The sequence below is a fragment of the Cucurbita moschata genome, unplaced genomic scaffold (assembly GCF_002738365.1).
Source record: "Cucurbita moschata cultivar Rifu unplaced genomic scaffold, Cmos_1.0 Cmo_Scf00006, whole genome shotgun sequence".
In the NCBI taxonomy this organism is placed as follows: domain Eukaryota; kingdom Viridiplantae; phylum Streptophyta; class Magnoliopsida; order Cucurbitales; family Cucurbitaceae; genus Cucurbita; species Cucurbita moschata.
This window is the reverse complement of record NW_019268522.1, coordinates 3,140,641-3,157,289: the sequence shown is the minus strand read 5'-3', so window position 1 is coordinate 3,157,289 and position 16,649 is coordinate 3,140,641. Positions and strand designations below refer to the sequence as shown.

General features: G+C 41.4%; 2 protein-coding genes and 1 pseudogene across 5 annotated transcripts; 2 read left to right on the top strand and 1 right to left on the bottom strand.

Annotated features, from left to right (window-relative positions):
• Nucleotides 1-2,548: 2,548 nt before the first annotated feature.
• Nucleotides 2,549-4,919, bottom strand: LOC111444239 (ribosomal RNA-processing protein 1 homolog). 4 transcript variants are annotated; one of them, XM_023082260.1, is made up of 2 exons: nucleotides 3,566-4,919; nucleotides 3,406-3,488 (listed from the first exon to the last, which is right to left on the bottom strand). In XM_023082260.1, exons 1-2 carry the CDS (start codon nucleotides 4,701-4,703, stop codon nucleotides 3,463-3,465), a joined length of 1,164 nt encoding a protein of 387 aa, XP_022938028.1. In that variant the 5' UTR covers nucleotides 4,704-4,919; the 3' UTR covers nucleotides 3,406-3,462. The 4 variants fall into 4 exon arrangements, with proteins under 4 accessions (XP_022938027.1, XP_022938028.1, XP_022938029.1 ...); XM_023082261.1 differs by having other exon boundaries at nucleotides 3,635-4,919; XM_023082262.1 differs by having other exon boundaries at nucleotides 3,421-3,542; nucleotides 3,635-4,919.
• A 1,381-nt stretch (nucleotides 4,920-6,300) lies between these two features.
• On the top strand, nucleotides 6,301-11,801 carry LOC111444246 (protein trichome birefringence-like 5). Its single transcript, XM_023082272.1, has 5 exons — nucleotides 6,301-7,054; nucleotides 8,508-8,700; nucleotides 8,771-8,964; nucleotides 11,039-11,197; nucleotides 11,271-11,801. Exons 1-5 carry the CDS (start codon nucleotides 6,492-6,494, stop codon nucleotides 11,605-11,607), a joined length of 1,446 nt encoding a protein of 481 aa, XP_022938040.1. The 5' UTR covers nucleotides 6,301-6,491; the 3' UTR covers nucleotides 11,608-11,801.
• A 1,249-nt stretch (nucleotides 11,802-13,050) lies between these two features.
• Nucleotides 13,051-16,649, top strand: part of LOC111444247 — a 5,678-nt pseudogene continuing 2,079 nt past the window's right edge.

Below are 16,649 nucleotides of genomic sequence, written 5' to 3'. Positions count from 1 at the left end.
TGACAGACTCATTAATTTTTTTTTTTTTTTTTTTTTGCGTTCTTAATCTGTGTTGTGATGGAAGAAACCCTTTATTTTGTGGGTGAAATCTCAGTTTTAGCGTTTAGAATCTGTAGTGTGATTGGAACCCTTTATTTTGTTTGTGAAATCTGAGAGCTTTGTTGGTTTGGTTTGGTTTGGAAGTGGATTGGATGATTAGAATTTGGTTGTTTTTGTGCTGTGTTCTTGAGGTTTTGGGATGGATTTAAGTTTGAATCACTATGTTAAATCATTCTTTGCGATAGGGATAGGATGCAGAGTTATGAGGAAACGTGGTTAATGTCCACTCTGCTTCGTGCTCTTTACCTGTTTGTTAAAATGCCTCACACAAACCTGCACTTAAGTTTTGGGCACAAGATGGGTTTAGTAGATTTACAATTCATAGGATGATTTTAGGAGGTTCCGTCTCACAATTGCACTCTTTCTAGTAACGGGACAGCGAGTGTGCGACACTTGTTTTACCTTAGAGAACAAGTCAGTCGTGTAAAATCGAACTTCGCGGACAATTTGGATGTATGGTCAAGCATCTAGTCACATTCTTGAGAGAGAATGTTTTATAAAACGGGAGCGAGAAAAAAAGAAGATCGTCACTGCATGCTTGACATGACTACTATGCATAGAAAAATTCATTTGAAACATCTCATAAACTATATCATGACTTAAACGTTTGTAAATTTCATTTCAATTAAGAATAAACATCAATGAAATAGCGAAATTGAAATAACAATGTCACCAATCTGATTCGATGTAGAATGCTAAAGGGTCCTATAAACTGTTGGCTTGGTTTTTCCTTTCGTCCAACCGTCAAAGTACACCTTTCATCGAGGACAACTCAAGAATACCTTGTCGCCTACTTTAAACTCCAGTTTCTACACTTCGCGTCGGTCTGTTTACTCCGAGTCGTATGCATTTTTTCTTTGATCTTTTGCACAGTCTCATTGGTGACTTGGACTAACTCTGGTCCCAATAGTTCACAGTCCCACCTATTTCTTGTAGGGTTTAGACATTATCCAAAGTAACATGTGTAAGCTTGCGACTGCAACAACTCACCAGTACTAAATGCTCGTGTGACCTTTTGTTATCTTAGGTAAACCTAGAACCTTTATATAATCATGAAGAAGACATGTGACAAATTTTTTTTTTTTTTTTTTTTGTAATCGACCAACATTTGTCTTCTAATTTCTAATTAATCACTAATATAATTTTATCATTAATTATGAATAATAACAAGCTACCTGTGATTTGCTTAAATTTCTCACTCAACAAACATTATAATTACAAGCACAATGATGATTAAACATAGTTTAGAGATTAGTGATGCTTCAACTATAATCTTCTACTGTCTTCTTATGGCTACTATCATAAGCTATCATTGTTAAAAAGAAAATGATATCATATCCTTTTGAGAACTTGTAATTAGAAAGAAAAATGTTTAACTTAATTTGGTTGAAGGGACTCAAAGAGTTAAATGTGAGATGAACGGGATTCAATCGAGTTAGCCTAACATCCTTCAATCGTGATATATACCTTAATCAATTGAATAATGTTCTTAACCGAAAGGTATATAGGAATCCTAATCCAAACATAGAATAAGAGGTAATCAAATGTTAAACTACCATCCAACTAAAGTAAAGCTTCATTTCATTTCACAGGAGATCGAGCTCGGTTCCAACGAACTGAACCAATCGACCAGCCAATCATAGCTGAACCCAACCAAAGCTGGTCGATTGGGTTCGGCCTAACTCTTGCTCTGTTGATCGATTTGGTTCAGTCAGTTCACATCCCCAACGAATTGCAATGGATAAGCCTCCCATTGCATAGGAGATCGAGCTCGGTTCCAATGAACTGGACCAATGGACCAGCCAATTATAGCTGAACCAAACCAAAGCTGGTTGTTGATTGGGTTCGACCTAATTCTTGCTCTGTTGCTCGATTTGGTTCAGTCAGTCAAACCAATCAATTCAGCTGGATCATCAAAGAACCAGTTCACACCCCCCAACAAATTGCAATGGACAAGTCTCCCATTGCACAGGAGATCGAGCTCGGTTCTAACGAACTGAACCAATGGACCAGCCTATCATAGCTGAACCAAACTAGAGCTGGTCGATTTGGTTCGGCCTAATTCTTGCTCTGTTGATCGATTTGGTTCATTCAGTTAAACCAATCGATTCAGCTGGATCATCGAAGAACTGAATTGAACCAGTTCACACCCCAACAAATTGCAATGGACAAGCCTCCCATTGCACAGGAGATTGAGCTCAGTTCCAACGAACTGGACCAATGGACCAGCCTATCACAGCTGAACCAAACCAGAGTTGGTCAATTTGGTTCAGCCTAATTCTTGCTCGGTTGATCGATTTGGTTCAGTCAGTCAAACCAATCGATTCAGCTGGATCATCTAAGAACTGAATCGAACCAGTTCGCAATGGACAATTCTCCCATTGCGCAGAACATGAGTATTCTGTATAGCATATGAAGGTAAAACCAGGGGCAATTATACACAAACAAATGAAAAAATGCAGATTCAATAACCAATCTACAATATGCACTTCCAGTCATTCGTCCAGATGAATACTACTTCTAACATCAAAACAAAAATACATTTGCCTAATGATCATCTCAATAATTACAAACTGAGAAGGAAAAACAGCAACCGTTATAAAAGGAAGAACAAAAACAGCAACCGTCACGTTCCCTCCCGGCCGAAATTCTACCCTAAATGATCTCACTCATTTATGCTGCAAAACCCTTACTCCCTTAGAAGTAAAAAAAAATTATCAGCTAAGCTAGAATTTTCAAAGGGGCATCATCAATTTCAAGTTCTCAGCTCAATGCATCAGAATCTTCATTCCTTTTCAATGGTTGAGTTCATGGAAGTCAGTCAATATGACAACAAAGCCCAAACAAAACGAGGTAATTAAGAAACTAATTAAATGATAAAATAAAAACAGTAAGCGTTGGACCTCTGCAACTTCATACCCGATGAAAGAAAGTATCTAAGTACTCTTAGATTTCGGTTTCTTCAAACGTTTGACGGGCAAGCTTCTTACACCTTTCTTAGCCCTCATTGCAACAGCTCTCCTTTTTGTTCTTTTAGTTGTGGCAGGAAATTCCAAGATAGGACCTGGAGGTATTCCTTTCTTAAGGGCACTTCCTCTCGGAGTAACGGTGGGGGGCAGTCTCAAACTTTCCGGTGGCAACGGATTATGGGGTTTCCATACCAAGTTATTTTTCATGGAAAATCTTACCTTCTTTACACTATTCTCTCCACTTTTTGCAACTGTATTTCCTTCAGTGTCAACTTGATTAGGAAGTACTACATCATGTGTGTGCTGCACATCGACCTTCTTCGCTCTCTTTCTTTTCTTGACTGAGCCATTGGCTGATATTACAGGGCTCATATCATTGTCTCCAAACTCAGCTTCAGCAGCAACCCTCTCGAATTGCATCTGAAGGTTCGATATCACAGATTCATCAAACGTTATCATATTTCCATCACTAATCTGTTCATTATTAGAATTCTCACCGTTAGCAACAACTATATTCTCATCGTCCTTATTCATATGAGTATTGTTAGAAACAAGATCAGAAATACCGTTCGTGTTCTTCGCCTTCTTAGCCTTCTTCTTGCCACTGCCATCGGAGGCCTTTTTAGTCTTCTTTTTCTTTTTAAGTGCCTTATCAGTGATTTCATTGTTAACATCAACATCAGCCATGGAAATTTCTTCACCGGAAATAGGAACCAAAGTAGGCACTTCATCCCCATCTTGCTCTTGAAGATCTGGCATGGAAATCTCAATCCCCGACGAGATAAAACTTTTCTCCAATTTCTGATACTCTTCGTGCATCGCAAACAGTACCTTTCTATTCGATTGACAACAATCAGGTGAAGAACCCAATTCATAAAATGTAGAGGAGAAAAGGTTTGTCAATGGAATTGTCCCATACACAACTATATCATCATCAGAGTTGATCTCTCCACATTTTCGACGCTCGATCAATTGCTTCCCCATTTTAAGTAACACATCAAAAAGATTAGACTTAATTTTTCCCAACATAACTTTATCAGACAATTTAGCCATGGACAAAATGAATGGCTTGAACAGGATATCAATAACATCCTTCCCAAGAGGAAGAAACGGCCTAAGTTCTTCAAGAAACACAGAAGCAATTTGATAATTAACACCATTCCCATGAAACTTATCATCAGTGAAAAACACCCTTTCTTCCAAAACTTGAACTAAACGACGACACAGTTCCAAATCCCAAGAATTCTTCTTCAACAAAGCAAAAAACTGGTGCATAAATCTACGAATCAAAAGGTAAAACTTATCTAACCTAAGCGCATCAATGCCAGCCCATTCACGACGCATGGTGAGAAGAAAAATAGAAAAGTACTGAAAAGCAAGCGGCAATTCGAGATTTAGGAGCAAAGAAGCAAGGCGATTAATAAGCTCGGTTTGAACAGGAAGCTTATCGGCATGCCAAACACAGTAGAACAAACCCTTCCAAAGCTTCTTCATATCGCCATCGGAGATGCTCGTTTGAGTGGGAAGCCATGTCTTGATGATTACACGAAGGGTTTTATCCCGAGTCGCCTTGTTGGAGGACGCCAAAAGCTTAATCAATGAAGTGAAATCTTGATCTCCTTCAACCACCTCCATTTTTTTACAGAAAAAGCTTGCTCGTTCGCTTTCAGATTCAGAAAAGAGGAAGAAATCTGAATAGAGACGCCGAATTAGGTTGAAAAACGAGATTGGTGTAAGGAAAAAGGATCGATTTCGATGAAATTAGAGCTTCCCAATTCCCAGAAGGCCGAACAGCGGCGTTTTGAGAGAACCCTAGATGTTAATTGGGGCCTGGCGGAGGTAGTTAAGAATTTCATAATTAGGTTAGAAATTGGTAAGTTATTTTCTAAACTTTAAATTTATATATTTTAAAATATTTTTTAAATTTTTAAATAAATTATTAAATTTTTAACTTCGTCCCAAATCTAAAAAACTTTGAACCAATCCAACCCGAAATGTTAGATAGCATTTTAGATTGGGTTGGGTTTATTTTTTTAGAACCGTCTTCGAGTTAATTGGATAAAGGTTTGAGTCAACATGAACCGAACTGGTCCAATTTTTTTTAATACATTAATGGACAAAAATTAAGCCTCGTCCCTCTAGATACTGACGCAACTCCTCGTCACTCATTATTGCTCTCTCCCTTGACGTCACCCATGTTGCTAGGTGTCACAATTGCGTTCTTGATGGCATCGGACTTGCGATTGTGCAACACTCATTTTCCAACGACAAGTGAGCTAAGTCAATTCGTTCTTACGTCGCCTACGGCCGAGCGACGTATGCTCGAGCCTCTGGCCTCGGTTTAAGAGAAGGTTTTAGAAACGAGGGCAGAGAGAGATTTTCAAAAAAGAGATTTTTGAAAGAGACGTTATATAAGCAAGCAAGAGAGTAACAACAACGACTTACAGTATATAACTTTGGGTAGGGAGAAGTTGACTAGTCATATCCCCTACAGTACATTATGAGCCATTTCATGTCTGGCAAGCCTAGACATGATTTTTCCAAAACGTCAGATTTTTCCAAAACGTCATACTCCCTATAAATACAAGAGTAAAACACTAGAACATGGAAAAACATAAAGGGTTTGGATTGTCATGGGCATGTGCCCATGGGCAACACGCCTTGGACGAGCATGACCGTGAACAAAATTATAATATAATGTTCTAGACATGACCGTGAACTAATTTTCGGGCCTAGACATGTCTATGGGGCAAAGCGGGTCAGGGAAGCCTTTCTCGTCCCCGTTGCCTTTTCATTCTCCACTCCTAGCAAAATTTTTCATTTATTTTTGTGGGGATCAGAGCGGAAAATCTCCACAAGGAATGCTCAGGATGAGGATGTAAATAAAAATCTAATACAATAAACAAAATTATAATATAATGTTCTATGAACGTAAATTTCATAATCTCATAACCTTAGATGTTGTAATATATAAGTATTACCATCCTGTCCCTGCCCTTAGTTCTACTAAACCCGAACCTATTAAATTCAGACATGACCGTTACATATTAAGTTAAGGCACAACAAAACATTTAATTTGTTTAATAACTACCTTAAAACTTTGAAAGTTAATTCTGGATTTTATATCGTTTCTACACTGAAGTAGAAAATTTATTAGAATATTTGAAAGTTAATTCCAACCAACATCAATAAGAATCCTTTATTGTTATGCTTCTAAACCAACTCCACTAAACATGTGCAAATCGTTTATCTTCAAATCAGAAAACGATTAAAAAAACAAGAAAGCAATGTTGATCGAAGAAGATTTTCGATTCAAATTTCCAATGTTCATCGGATCAACGCCATGAACACAAGACAAACATTCGCGGGTTTCTCCAAATTCAAAGGCTGTTGTTCTTCATTCAAACCTTTCTTCCTCCTCTAATGGCGTTTTTCTCTCTACCCATCTATCGTTTCGCCTTCGCCTCCATTTCCGTCCTCCTCTTCCTCTGTTTCTTCATCTTCTCCAGACGAAAAACAGATGTTTCCCTCTCTATCTACCAAGATCTCTCTTCCCAATCCCCATTCACCGTCTCTCTCTCTCCTCCCCCTCCTCCGATCATTCCTCCGATCATTCCTCCTCCTTCAATGGCCGAACCCCAGATCCCTTTTCCCGATTCTGGGTCCGATTCCTCTGTTATTGAGCCCTTAACGAGCCCATCTGTCCAAGAAACAGAGGTTTCTAATGGCAAAAATGGGTCGGTGGCTAAAGGTAAAGCTGCTACTGGTTCTTTGGCGGCTCGTAATGGTGCTGACTTGTTAAGGGAGGGATTGAAGCATTGTGATCTTTACATGGGGAGCTGGGTTAAAGACGAGAAGCATCATCCAGTTTATAGAGTGGGTTCTTGCCCTTATGTTGATGAGGCTTATGATTGTGGGAACAATGGGAGGGCTGATTCTGAGTATACCAAATGGCGATGGAAGCCTTATGGCTGTGATCTTCCCAGGTATATATATCTATTGTTGATGAATCTAATGGCCTCTTTATCTCATTCTATTGGATTTGCATGTATCTATATGAATAATAAAAGGTTTAGAGAGGGTGATTCAGGTCGTGGTAGCCTAAGATTTAGTATCTTTCGTATTATCTTACATGTTGAATCAAGTAGAATCAAACGATTGTCTCGTGAGAATGATTGAGGGAAGGTGTTTTCCGTTAGAGCTGTAGCTTGATCATGAGTTTGTGGAGGTATTAACCTCGTTGGCATGGTAAAAGCCTCATGTATTGGCCAGGCAATGTCTTAATTTATCTGGGGTGGGATTCCATATCTGTTGGGGGAGGAGAATGAAGCATTCTTTATAAAGGTGTGGAGACATCTCCCTAGCAAACGCGTTTTCAAAACCTTGAGGGTAAGCCTAAAGAGCAATATCTAACGGTGAATTTGAATTGTTATAGTTAGTATTAGAGCTAGACATCGGGCGATGTACCAATGAGAAGGCTGAGCCTCGAAGGGTGTTCCTTTATCTCTTGAGAATTGTGGGATCTTGTTATTCATTTTGTTGCTTCCCTTGGAGTAGTCATTGTGTGTGTGTGAGAGAGATTTCTTATTTGGTTGTTGGATGACTTACTGTGAGATCCCACATCAGTTGGAGAGAGGAACGAAACATTCCTTATAAGGGAGTGAAAACCTCTTTCTAGTAGACACGTTTTAAAACTGTGAGGCTGACGACGATAAGTAACGGGCCAAAGAGGACAATATTTGCTAGCGGTGGGCTAGGGCTATTGTTACAAATGGTATCAAAGCCAGACACCGAACAGTGTACCAGCGAGGACACTGGACCCCCAAGAGGGGTGGATTGTGAGATCCCACATTGGTTGAAGAGGGCAACAAAGCATTTCTTATAAGGATGTGGAAACCTCTCCCCACCAGACGCATTTTAAAACCGTGAAGTTGACGACGATACGTAACGGGTCAAAGCGGACAATATTTGCTAGCGGTGGACTTGGGCTCTTACAAATGGTATCAGGGTTAGGCACCGAATGGTGTGTCAACGAGGACGTTAGGCCCCTAAGGAGAGTGGATTCTGAGATCCCACATTGGTTGGAGAGGAGAACGAAACATTTCTTATAAAAACGGTGTGCCAGCGAGGACGTTGGACCCCGTGGATTGTGAGATCCCACATTGGTTGAAGAGGGGAACAAAGAATTCCTTATAAGGGTGTGGAAACCTCTCCCTAGCAGACGCGTTTTAAAACCATAAGGCTAATGGCAATACGTAACGAACCGAAATGGGACGATATCTACTAGCGATGAGCTTGGACTGTTACAATTACTTCCCTCCACTGATTTTGTATCTATGTTTGTTTGTCTGAATCTTAAAATGAGCCATTGAGTATTTACACAAGTGTAGATTTTACATGTCTACTAACAAAAGTATCATGTTTTCACATGTAGCTCAGATTTAATGCCACAGACTTTTTGGTGAGACTGAAAGGGAAACGATTGATGCTTGTCGGAGATTCTATGAACCGAAACCAGTTCGAGTCGATCCTTTGTCTCCTAAGAGAAGGCCTTCGAGATAAGAAGAGAATGTTTGAGACCCATGGCTATAAAATATCTAAGGGAAGGGGTTACTTTGTCTTCAAATTTAAGGTAATCAAGTTCATTTTAAGTCTTTGCTGCTTCTGTTTAGTAAATGGCTAAGTTAAGAAACGTCTGGCAGGATTATGGCTGTACTGTGGAGTTTGTGAGATCACATTTTCTCGTGAGGGAAGGAATTCGTATAAATGCTCAAGGAAACTCGAACCCGACTCTATCGATTGATCGAATCGATAAAACTTCTGGGCGCTGGAAGCGAGCTGATATTCTTGTGTTCAATACTGCTCATTGGTGGACTCATGGAAAGACTGCTCGAGGGTAAGCATTTATCTTGGATTCTGTTGGATTTTACCTTAAATTATCGTTGGATACTGTGGCGAACGAACTGATAAACAAAAAGCTCTCCTCCCCGACCCAAACTGAAACTCTTAAATCGAAGAAAGGAGAGACGAAATGTGAGATTCTATATTGGTTGGAGAGGGGAACGAAACATTCCTTATAAGGGTGTGGAAACCTCTCCCTAGTGGATGCGTTTTAGAATCTTGAGGGGAAGTCCGGGAGGGAAATCCCAAAGAGGACGATATTTGCTAACAGTGGACTTGGGCTATTACAAATGGTATCAGAGCCAGTTACTGGACGATGCGAGGCACGGGTGGGAGTAGGGTTAGACCCTCTCTATAGTAGACGCGTTTTAAAAACCGTGAGGCTGACAATGATACGTAATGAGCTAAAATGGACTATATCTGTTAGTGGTAGACTTGGGCTGTTACAAATGGTATCAGAGCCAGACATTGCGCGGTGTGTCAACGAGGACGTTGGGCTCCCAAGGGAGGGTGGATTATGAGATCCCACATCGGTTGGGGAAGGGAACGAAGCATTCCTTATAAGGGTGTGGAAACCTCTCTCTAGTGGACGTGTTTTAAAATCTTGAGGGGAAGCTATGGAGGGAAAGCCCAAAGAGGACAATATCTACTAGCGGTAGGCTTGGGCGGTTACATATGGTATCAGAGTCAATCACCATACGGTGTGAGGCACTGATCGGATTAGGGTTAGACCTTCTCCATAGTAGACGCATTTTAAAAACTGTGAGGCTGATGGTGATACGTAACGGGCCAAAACGGACTATATCAGTTAGCGGTGGGCTTGTGCTGTTACAAATTGTATTAGAGGCAGACATTGGGCGGTGTGCCAGCGAGGATGCTAGCCCCCAAGGGGGATGGATTGTGAGATCCCACATTGATTGGAGAGGGGAACGAAGCATTCCTTATAAGAGTGTGGAAACATCTCTCTAGTGGACGCATTTTAAAATCTTAAGGGGAAGCCCAGAAGGAAAAGCCAAAGTAGGACAATATTTGCTAACGGTGGACTTGGGTTATTACACAAAACATCCGTCGTCTCCCTATCGAATAATGCATGACGAAACTTGAATGAAAAAGAAAATAGCTCCGAGAAAAGGACAACCAGCCACGAGACGATTTCTCATAGAAGACAAGTGTTATAAACAAGGAGGCATATAGCAAACAGGCAATCCCCCACCTACCTATCTTAAGAGAAATGCTTTTCCTTACCATTTCCCACCTCACATTGAACTAAATCAGTAAAAGAGAGAGCTCCAAACATTTCTTATTTCTATTTATAGATATCTACCGCTACTGTGTGGGAGCGATCCTAGCGGGCTTCCCCTCAAGGCTTTAAAACGCGTCTGCTAGGGGAAGGTTTCCACACCCTTATAAAGGGTGTTTTGTTCTCCTCCCCAACCAATGTGGGACATCACAATCCACCCCCTCTTCGGGGCCCAGCGTCCTTGCTGGCACTCGTTCCTTTCTCCAATCGATGTAGGATCGCCACCAAATCCATCCCCCTTTGGGGCCCAGCGTTCTTACTGACACACTGTCTCGTGTCTATCCCTTTTGGGGAACAGTGAGAAGGCTGGCACATCGTCCGGTGTCTGGCTCTGATACCATTTGTAACGACCCAGACTCACCGCTAGTAGATATTGTCTTCGTTGGGCTTTTCCTTTTGGGCTTCCCTTCAAGGCTTTAAAATGCGTCTACTAGGGAAAGGTTTCCACACCCTTATAAAGGGTGTTTTGTTCTCCTCCCCAACCAATGTGGGACATCACATCACATATGGGTAGCAAGAGGGCGCTTATGCCCCGATGCTGGGGCCTTATGGGGAAGGGCCCAACCCAATAGGGACAACACACCCCACTGCAAGCACACCTCTAATATTGACTTTTTCACTCTTTCTAGTCGGTGGAACCAGTAACACGTGAGTAAGCTAGATGCGTGGGGCAGAGGGCTCGTAGTACTCCCTTTTCTTCGCATCTCGATAAAAAATAAACTTCTTCTTTAGTGTAGCTTACTCGTACTAATACAATTTAATGATACAGGATAAACTATTATAAAGAAGGTAACGTTCTTTACCAGAAGTTCGATGCTGTCGAGGCATACAGACGAGCGCTCAAGACGTGGGGAAACTGGATCGATCGTAATATAAATCCAGCCAAGCAATTGGTCTTCTATAGAGGATATTCTTCAGCTCATTTCAGGTGAAAATTTTGTTCCTCTTTTGTTGAAAACAGCTTTGGATAGCCATAGATGTCTGATGAAATGATGTAACAGAGGTGGAGATTGGGATTCAGGAGGATCATGCAATGGTGAAACTGAGCCAGTCTTAACTGGTGCCATCCTCAACAACTATCCTTTGAAAATGAAGATAGTCGAGGAAACGATCAAGCGAATGAAGGTACCCGTCATACTTTTGAACGTTACGAGGCTAACCAATTTTCGCAAGGATGCTCATCCATCGATCTATGGTAAGAATCGGACCGCTACGAAGAAGGTTTCAAAGAGACGGCAGGACTGCAGCCATTGGTGTCTCCCCGGAGTTCCCGACGCATGGAATGAACTTATCTATGCCTCTCTGATCTCTTGGTCGAAAAAATCTAAGTCGAGCTAGTTCAGGTATAGCAACATTCTTTTGTTCCACTTGGTGAAGGCTGCAGTCTGATCAAGCTGCAATTTTGATATTATTTATGACTAATTTTAGAATAAATGTGTGATATTAGCTCCACGAATAAGGTTTAGATTCGATATTTTGAATGCACGGTTGACCTAATATCCACCGAAATGACTCGTGTTGCACGTAAGAAAGATTCTACAGTTATTGCTTACTGAAAAATTAAGATCTTAAGGGTTTTGTAACGGCTTATGTCCACGATTTGGATCAGGATTCTGTATCTAGATTTAGTACCTGATGGTCTCGGCATACCCTTACACACGTTCATCATAGCACGCTTAACCATGGAGTTCTTATGTTTAAGCCATCGAAAAAAGGTGTACCTTGTTAGTATAGATTGTGACTTTCAATTCCTTTAAGTCCTTCTTAGTCATTATATCTTCGGGGTTGTTCTTATTTAAATGTGGTTTTGGTTCATTTATATATCTCTCTTTTACTCGGGTGTCGTAGGTTTTGACTTTTCGATTTAATTTGAACATCAATCTTACTTATATTGTGATTATATTAGAGCTTGGACTCAGCCCTTTGATTTCAAACTTCGATAGTTAAACTAATCATGCTTTGGTAAGAATATAAATTCAAAGATAAACATGCGAATAGATTATATTAAAGTAGAGATCGCCACATTTTTACTCAACATTGACCCATTATGTAACGTTGACAGCCTCATGATTTTAAAACGTGTTACTAAGGAGAGCTTTCCACACCCTTATAAGGAATGTGAACAATCCACTTTTCTTGGAGGCCCAATGTTCATGCTAACACGCCATCCACGTGTCTAGCTCTAACAGCCCAAGCCCACCATTAGCACATATTATCTGTTTTGCCCTGTTACGTATCGTCGTCAACCTCACAGTTTTAAAACATGTCTATTAAGGAGAGCTTTCCACACCCTTACAAGAAATGTGAACAGTCCACTCTTCTCGGAGGCCCAATGTTCACGCTGACACACCATATGGTGTCTGGCTCTTATACCATTTGTAACAGTCCAAGCCCACCATTAGCATATATTGTCTGTTTTGGCCCATTACGTATCGTGGTCAACCTCACAGTTTTAAAACTCGTTTACCACACCCTTATAAAGAATGTTTCGTTTCCGTCTCCAACCAACGTGGGATCTCACACAGACTATCTCATATTTGAAGTTAGATAACGATCAAATCATCACGTTAAGGTTAAGTTACAAACTATTTAGAATCGTTTTACAAACTTCAAAGCTAGTTCAAAAGGTGCCTAAGTAAATTAGACAACACAAATCATTACAAATTTTAAATTAAAATGGCTAAATCATCCCCTAATATCCAAACCCTAAACAATTAAACGACAATAATCCAAATAATTAAAAATATTGTATGGTTTTTATGTTGTTTTGGACCATTCCCATTTCCAGATTCCATCAACGAATCATCCCTCTTTCTCCTTCTCCTTCTCCTCAACGTCTATCTCCAAATTCTTTCCACTCTTTTTCTTTTCTCTCTTCCCGAGGCCTTACCTTCATTTCAACACCAAAACTCCCACACCCTCTTCGATTTTCTTCCATTCTTACCCATTTCCTCCCAATCATTGTACTTCATCTCTGTGCTCTTCGTCGCCTCTGATTATAATCCATGTAATGTCTCTTTCTCCGCTGCTTTTTCTGTTGTTAGATTGTGTTTCTATTATCGTATCGGCTGTTTGTTTGGTGGGTTTTTTTAGTCAATTTGTGAATGATTTGTGGGTTTGAAGTTTTTTATGGATTGGATGATATTTAGGGTCGATTGTCGAACTGGGTTTGTGGTATGGGTTTCGATCGAGATAAGAACACAATGATCTCAGGTGAGTGGAGTGTGAATCTTTTGTGTTCCTTGATTATGAAGCTGAAGGGAAATAATGGGTTTGTTTTTTCCTCTTCCATGGAGGTTGATCTTGCTGTTTGGTTCTGTTTTTCGTTGTGGGATTTTATGTTTCTGGATGATTTTGTTGGCTTTATCTGTTGGGGTTTGAGTTTTGGTCGTTGTTGTGCTCGATAATCTCTTTTTTCTGTGTTCATGGAGAGAGTATTGCTATATGGAGTATTTGTTTATGGTAAGGACATGCAGAATCTTTGGTTGCTTGTGGTCTCGTGCATGATCATTGTGTTTTTCTTTGATGAAACCCTACGTTTTCATTGAGAGAAGTGTAAGAATAGGAGCAACCGAAAAATGGTGAGATCGCACATTGGTTGGGGAGGAGAACAAAATACTCTTTATAAGGGTTTGGAAACCTCTCCCTAGCAGACAAATATCTGCTAGCGGTGGGCTTGGACTGTTACAAATGGTATTAGAGCCAGACAATGGGCGATGTGCCAGCGAGGAGGCTGAGCACCGAAGGAGGTGGACATGAGGTGATGTGTCAGCGAGGAGTCTGAGCTCCGAAGGGGGTGGACATGAGGCGATGTGTCAGCAAGGTAATGGGCCCTGAACGGGGTGGATTGTAGATCCCACATCGGTTGGGGAAGAGAACGAAACACCCTTTATAAGGGTGTGGAAACCTCTCTCTAGCAAGCAAGGAGGTTGACCCCCGAAGGGGGTGGATATGAGATAATGTGTCAGCAAGGAGGCTGAGCTCTGAAGAAGGGTGGACATGAGACGTGTGCCAGCAAGGACGCTGGGCACCGAAGGGGGTAGGTCGTGAGATCTCACATCGGTTGGGGAAGAGAACGAAACACCCTTTTGGGTGTGGAAACCTCTCCCTAGCAAGCGAGGAGGTTGAGCCTCAAATGTGGTGGATATGAGACGATGTGTCAGCAAGGAGGCTGAGCTCTGAAGAAGGGTGGACATGAGACGATGTGCCAGCAAGGACGCTGGGCCCCAAAGGGGGTAGGTTGTGAGATCCCACATCAGTTGGGGAAGAGAACAAAACACCCTTTATAAGGGTGTGGAAACCTCTCTCTAACAAGCGAGGAGGTTGAGCTCCGAAGGGGGTGAACATGAGGCGATGTGTCAGCAAGGAGGCTAAGCCCTGAAGAAGGGTGGACATGAGGCGATGTGCTAGCAAGGACGTTGGTCTTGAAGGGGGTAGATTGTGAAATCCCACATCAATTGGGGAAGAGAACGGAACACCCTTTATAAGGGTGTGGAAACCTCTCCTTAGCAAACGCGTACTCGAAAGGGAAAGCCCAAATTAGACAATATCTGCTAGCGGCGAGTTGCTCAAGACATAGTAAACTTTTATGTTATTTTCTTAACAAAATATATTTTATCCGATTTATAATTTCCACGATGAACTTCGTCTTTCTTGGATGAGCAGAATATTTCTGTCATTGTTTCGAGTTTTGACTTGTAAATACGTGTTTCTCTTGTTCTTAAACGTTCGAAGTTGGGATTACGTTTCTACGGAACAATCGAACTGAGGTTTATTCACCCTCTTATTACTCATTTTCTTTGATCAAATCCAATAAATGTTTCTTTTTGTAATCTCTTAAAAAGATTGTAAACTAAGATTATGTTTCTCAGTCTTCAGCAGGATTTTGGATCATGGAATGATGTGGTTTCAGTGCTGATAAATTACCAATATGGTTGGTGGTGAAGAAAATGACTTGAATGATGCAAGTTTCTCGAACAACAAAGGAACTCCACGCCGAGATGTTGTAGCCATTTTGTCGTCTTCATCGTCTTTGTCATCGTCTTCATCCGAGAATGAGTTACGCAAGACAAGGAACGAGAATGACCAATCTCAATGTAATGACAACGCGTCTCATGAACTGGTACTATACAACCCTCCTGCAGGTGATGGAGCTGCAAACGAACCCATATCGCCACCTATTGAGCACCGACGTCCATCATTACTTGGACACTTCACTCCCAAATCTTCCAGAGTTATGCTCTCAGTAGGGGCCTTTACTATTCAGTGTGCTAGCTGTTTTAAATGGAGGCTCATTCCAACAAAGGAAAAGTACGAGGAAATACGTGAACATCTGTTGGAACAACCTTTTTACTGTGAATATGCTTGTGAGTGGCGGCCTGATATCTCTTGTGATGTGCTGACATTACTCAAGATGGAAGTAGGCTTTGGGCGATTGACAAGCCTAATATAGCACGGCCCCCTCTTGGCTGGCAAAGGCAATTACACATCAGAGGTGAAGGAAGCACCAAGTTTGCTGATGTGTATGTACTTTGAACTCTGTATTATCACTGCTTTGTGTGTGTTTTGTTACCTATTCGTGTCGTTAGTTAGATTTGGACTGCTGCCATCACTCTCGTCGTCTCTGAAATTCATATTCTTAGATTTTACGGGGTTTTTTTTCTTTTTTTTTTTTTGAATTGTTGTGAGATCTGACATCGGGTAGGGAGGAGAATGAAGCATTCTTTATAAGAGTGTGGAAATCTCTCCCTAGCAGACGCGTTTTGAAAACCTTGAGGGGAAGCCTGAAAGGGAATGCCCAAAAAGGACAATATCTGCTAGCGGTGAGCTTGGGCTGTTACAAATGGTATCAGAGGCAGACACTTGGCGATGTGCCAGCGAAGATGCTGAGCCTTGAAGGGGGTGGACACGAGGCGGTGTGCCAACAAGGATGTTGGGCCTCGAAGGGGGATGGATTGGGGAGGTCCCACGTCGATTGGAAAATGGAATGAGTGCCAGTGAGGATGCTAGGCCTCGAAGAGGGGTGGATTTGGGACCGGAACGAGTGCCAGTGAGGACATTGGGCCCTGAAGGGGGGTGGATTGGTGGATTGGTGGATCATACCAATCAAATCACTTCTTTTAAATTTGAATGAAAATTTCATTATTAGTTGTGAGATCCCACATACATTGGAGAGGAGAACGAAACACCCTTTATAAGGGTGTGGAAACCTCTCCCTAACAGACGCGTTTTAAAAACTTTGAGGGGAAACCCGAAAGGGAAAGTCCAAAGAGGACAACATTTGCCAGTAGTGGGCTTCGACTATTATAAATGGTATCAGTGCTAGACACCTGGCAATGTGCAAGGACGCTGAACCCCGAAGGGGGGGGGGGGACAAGGCG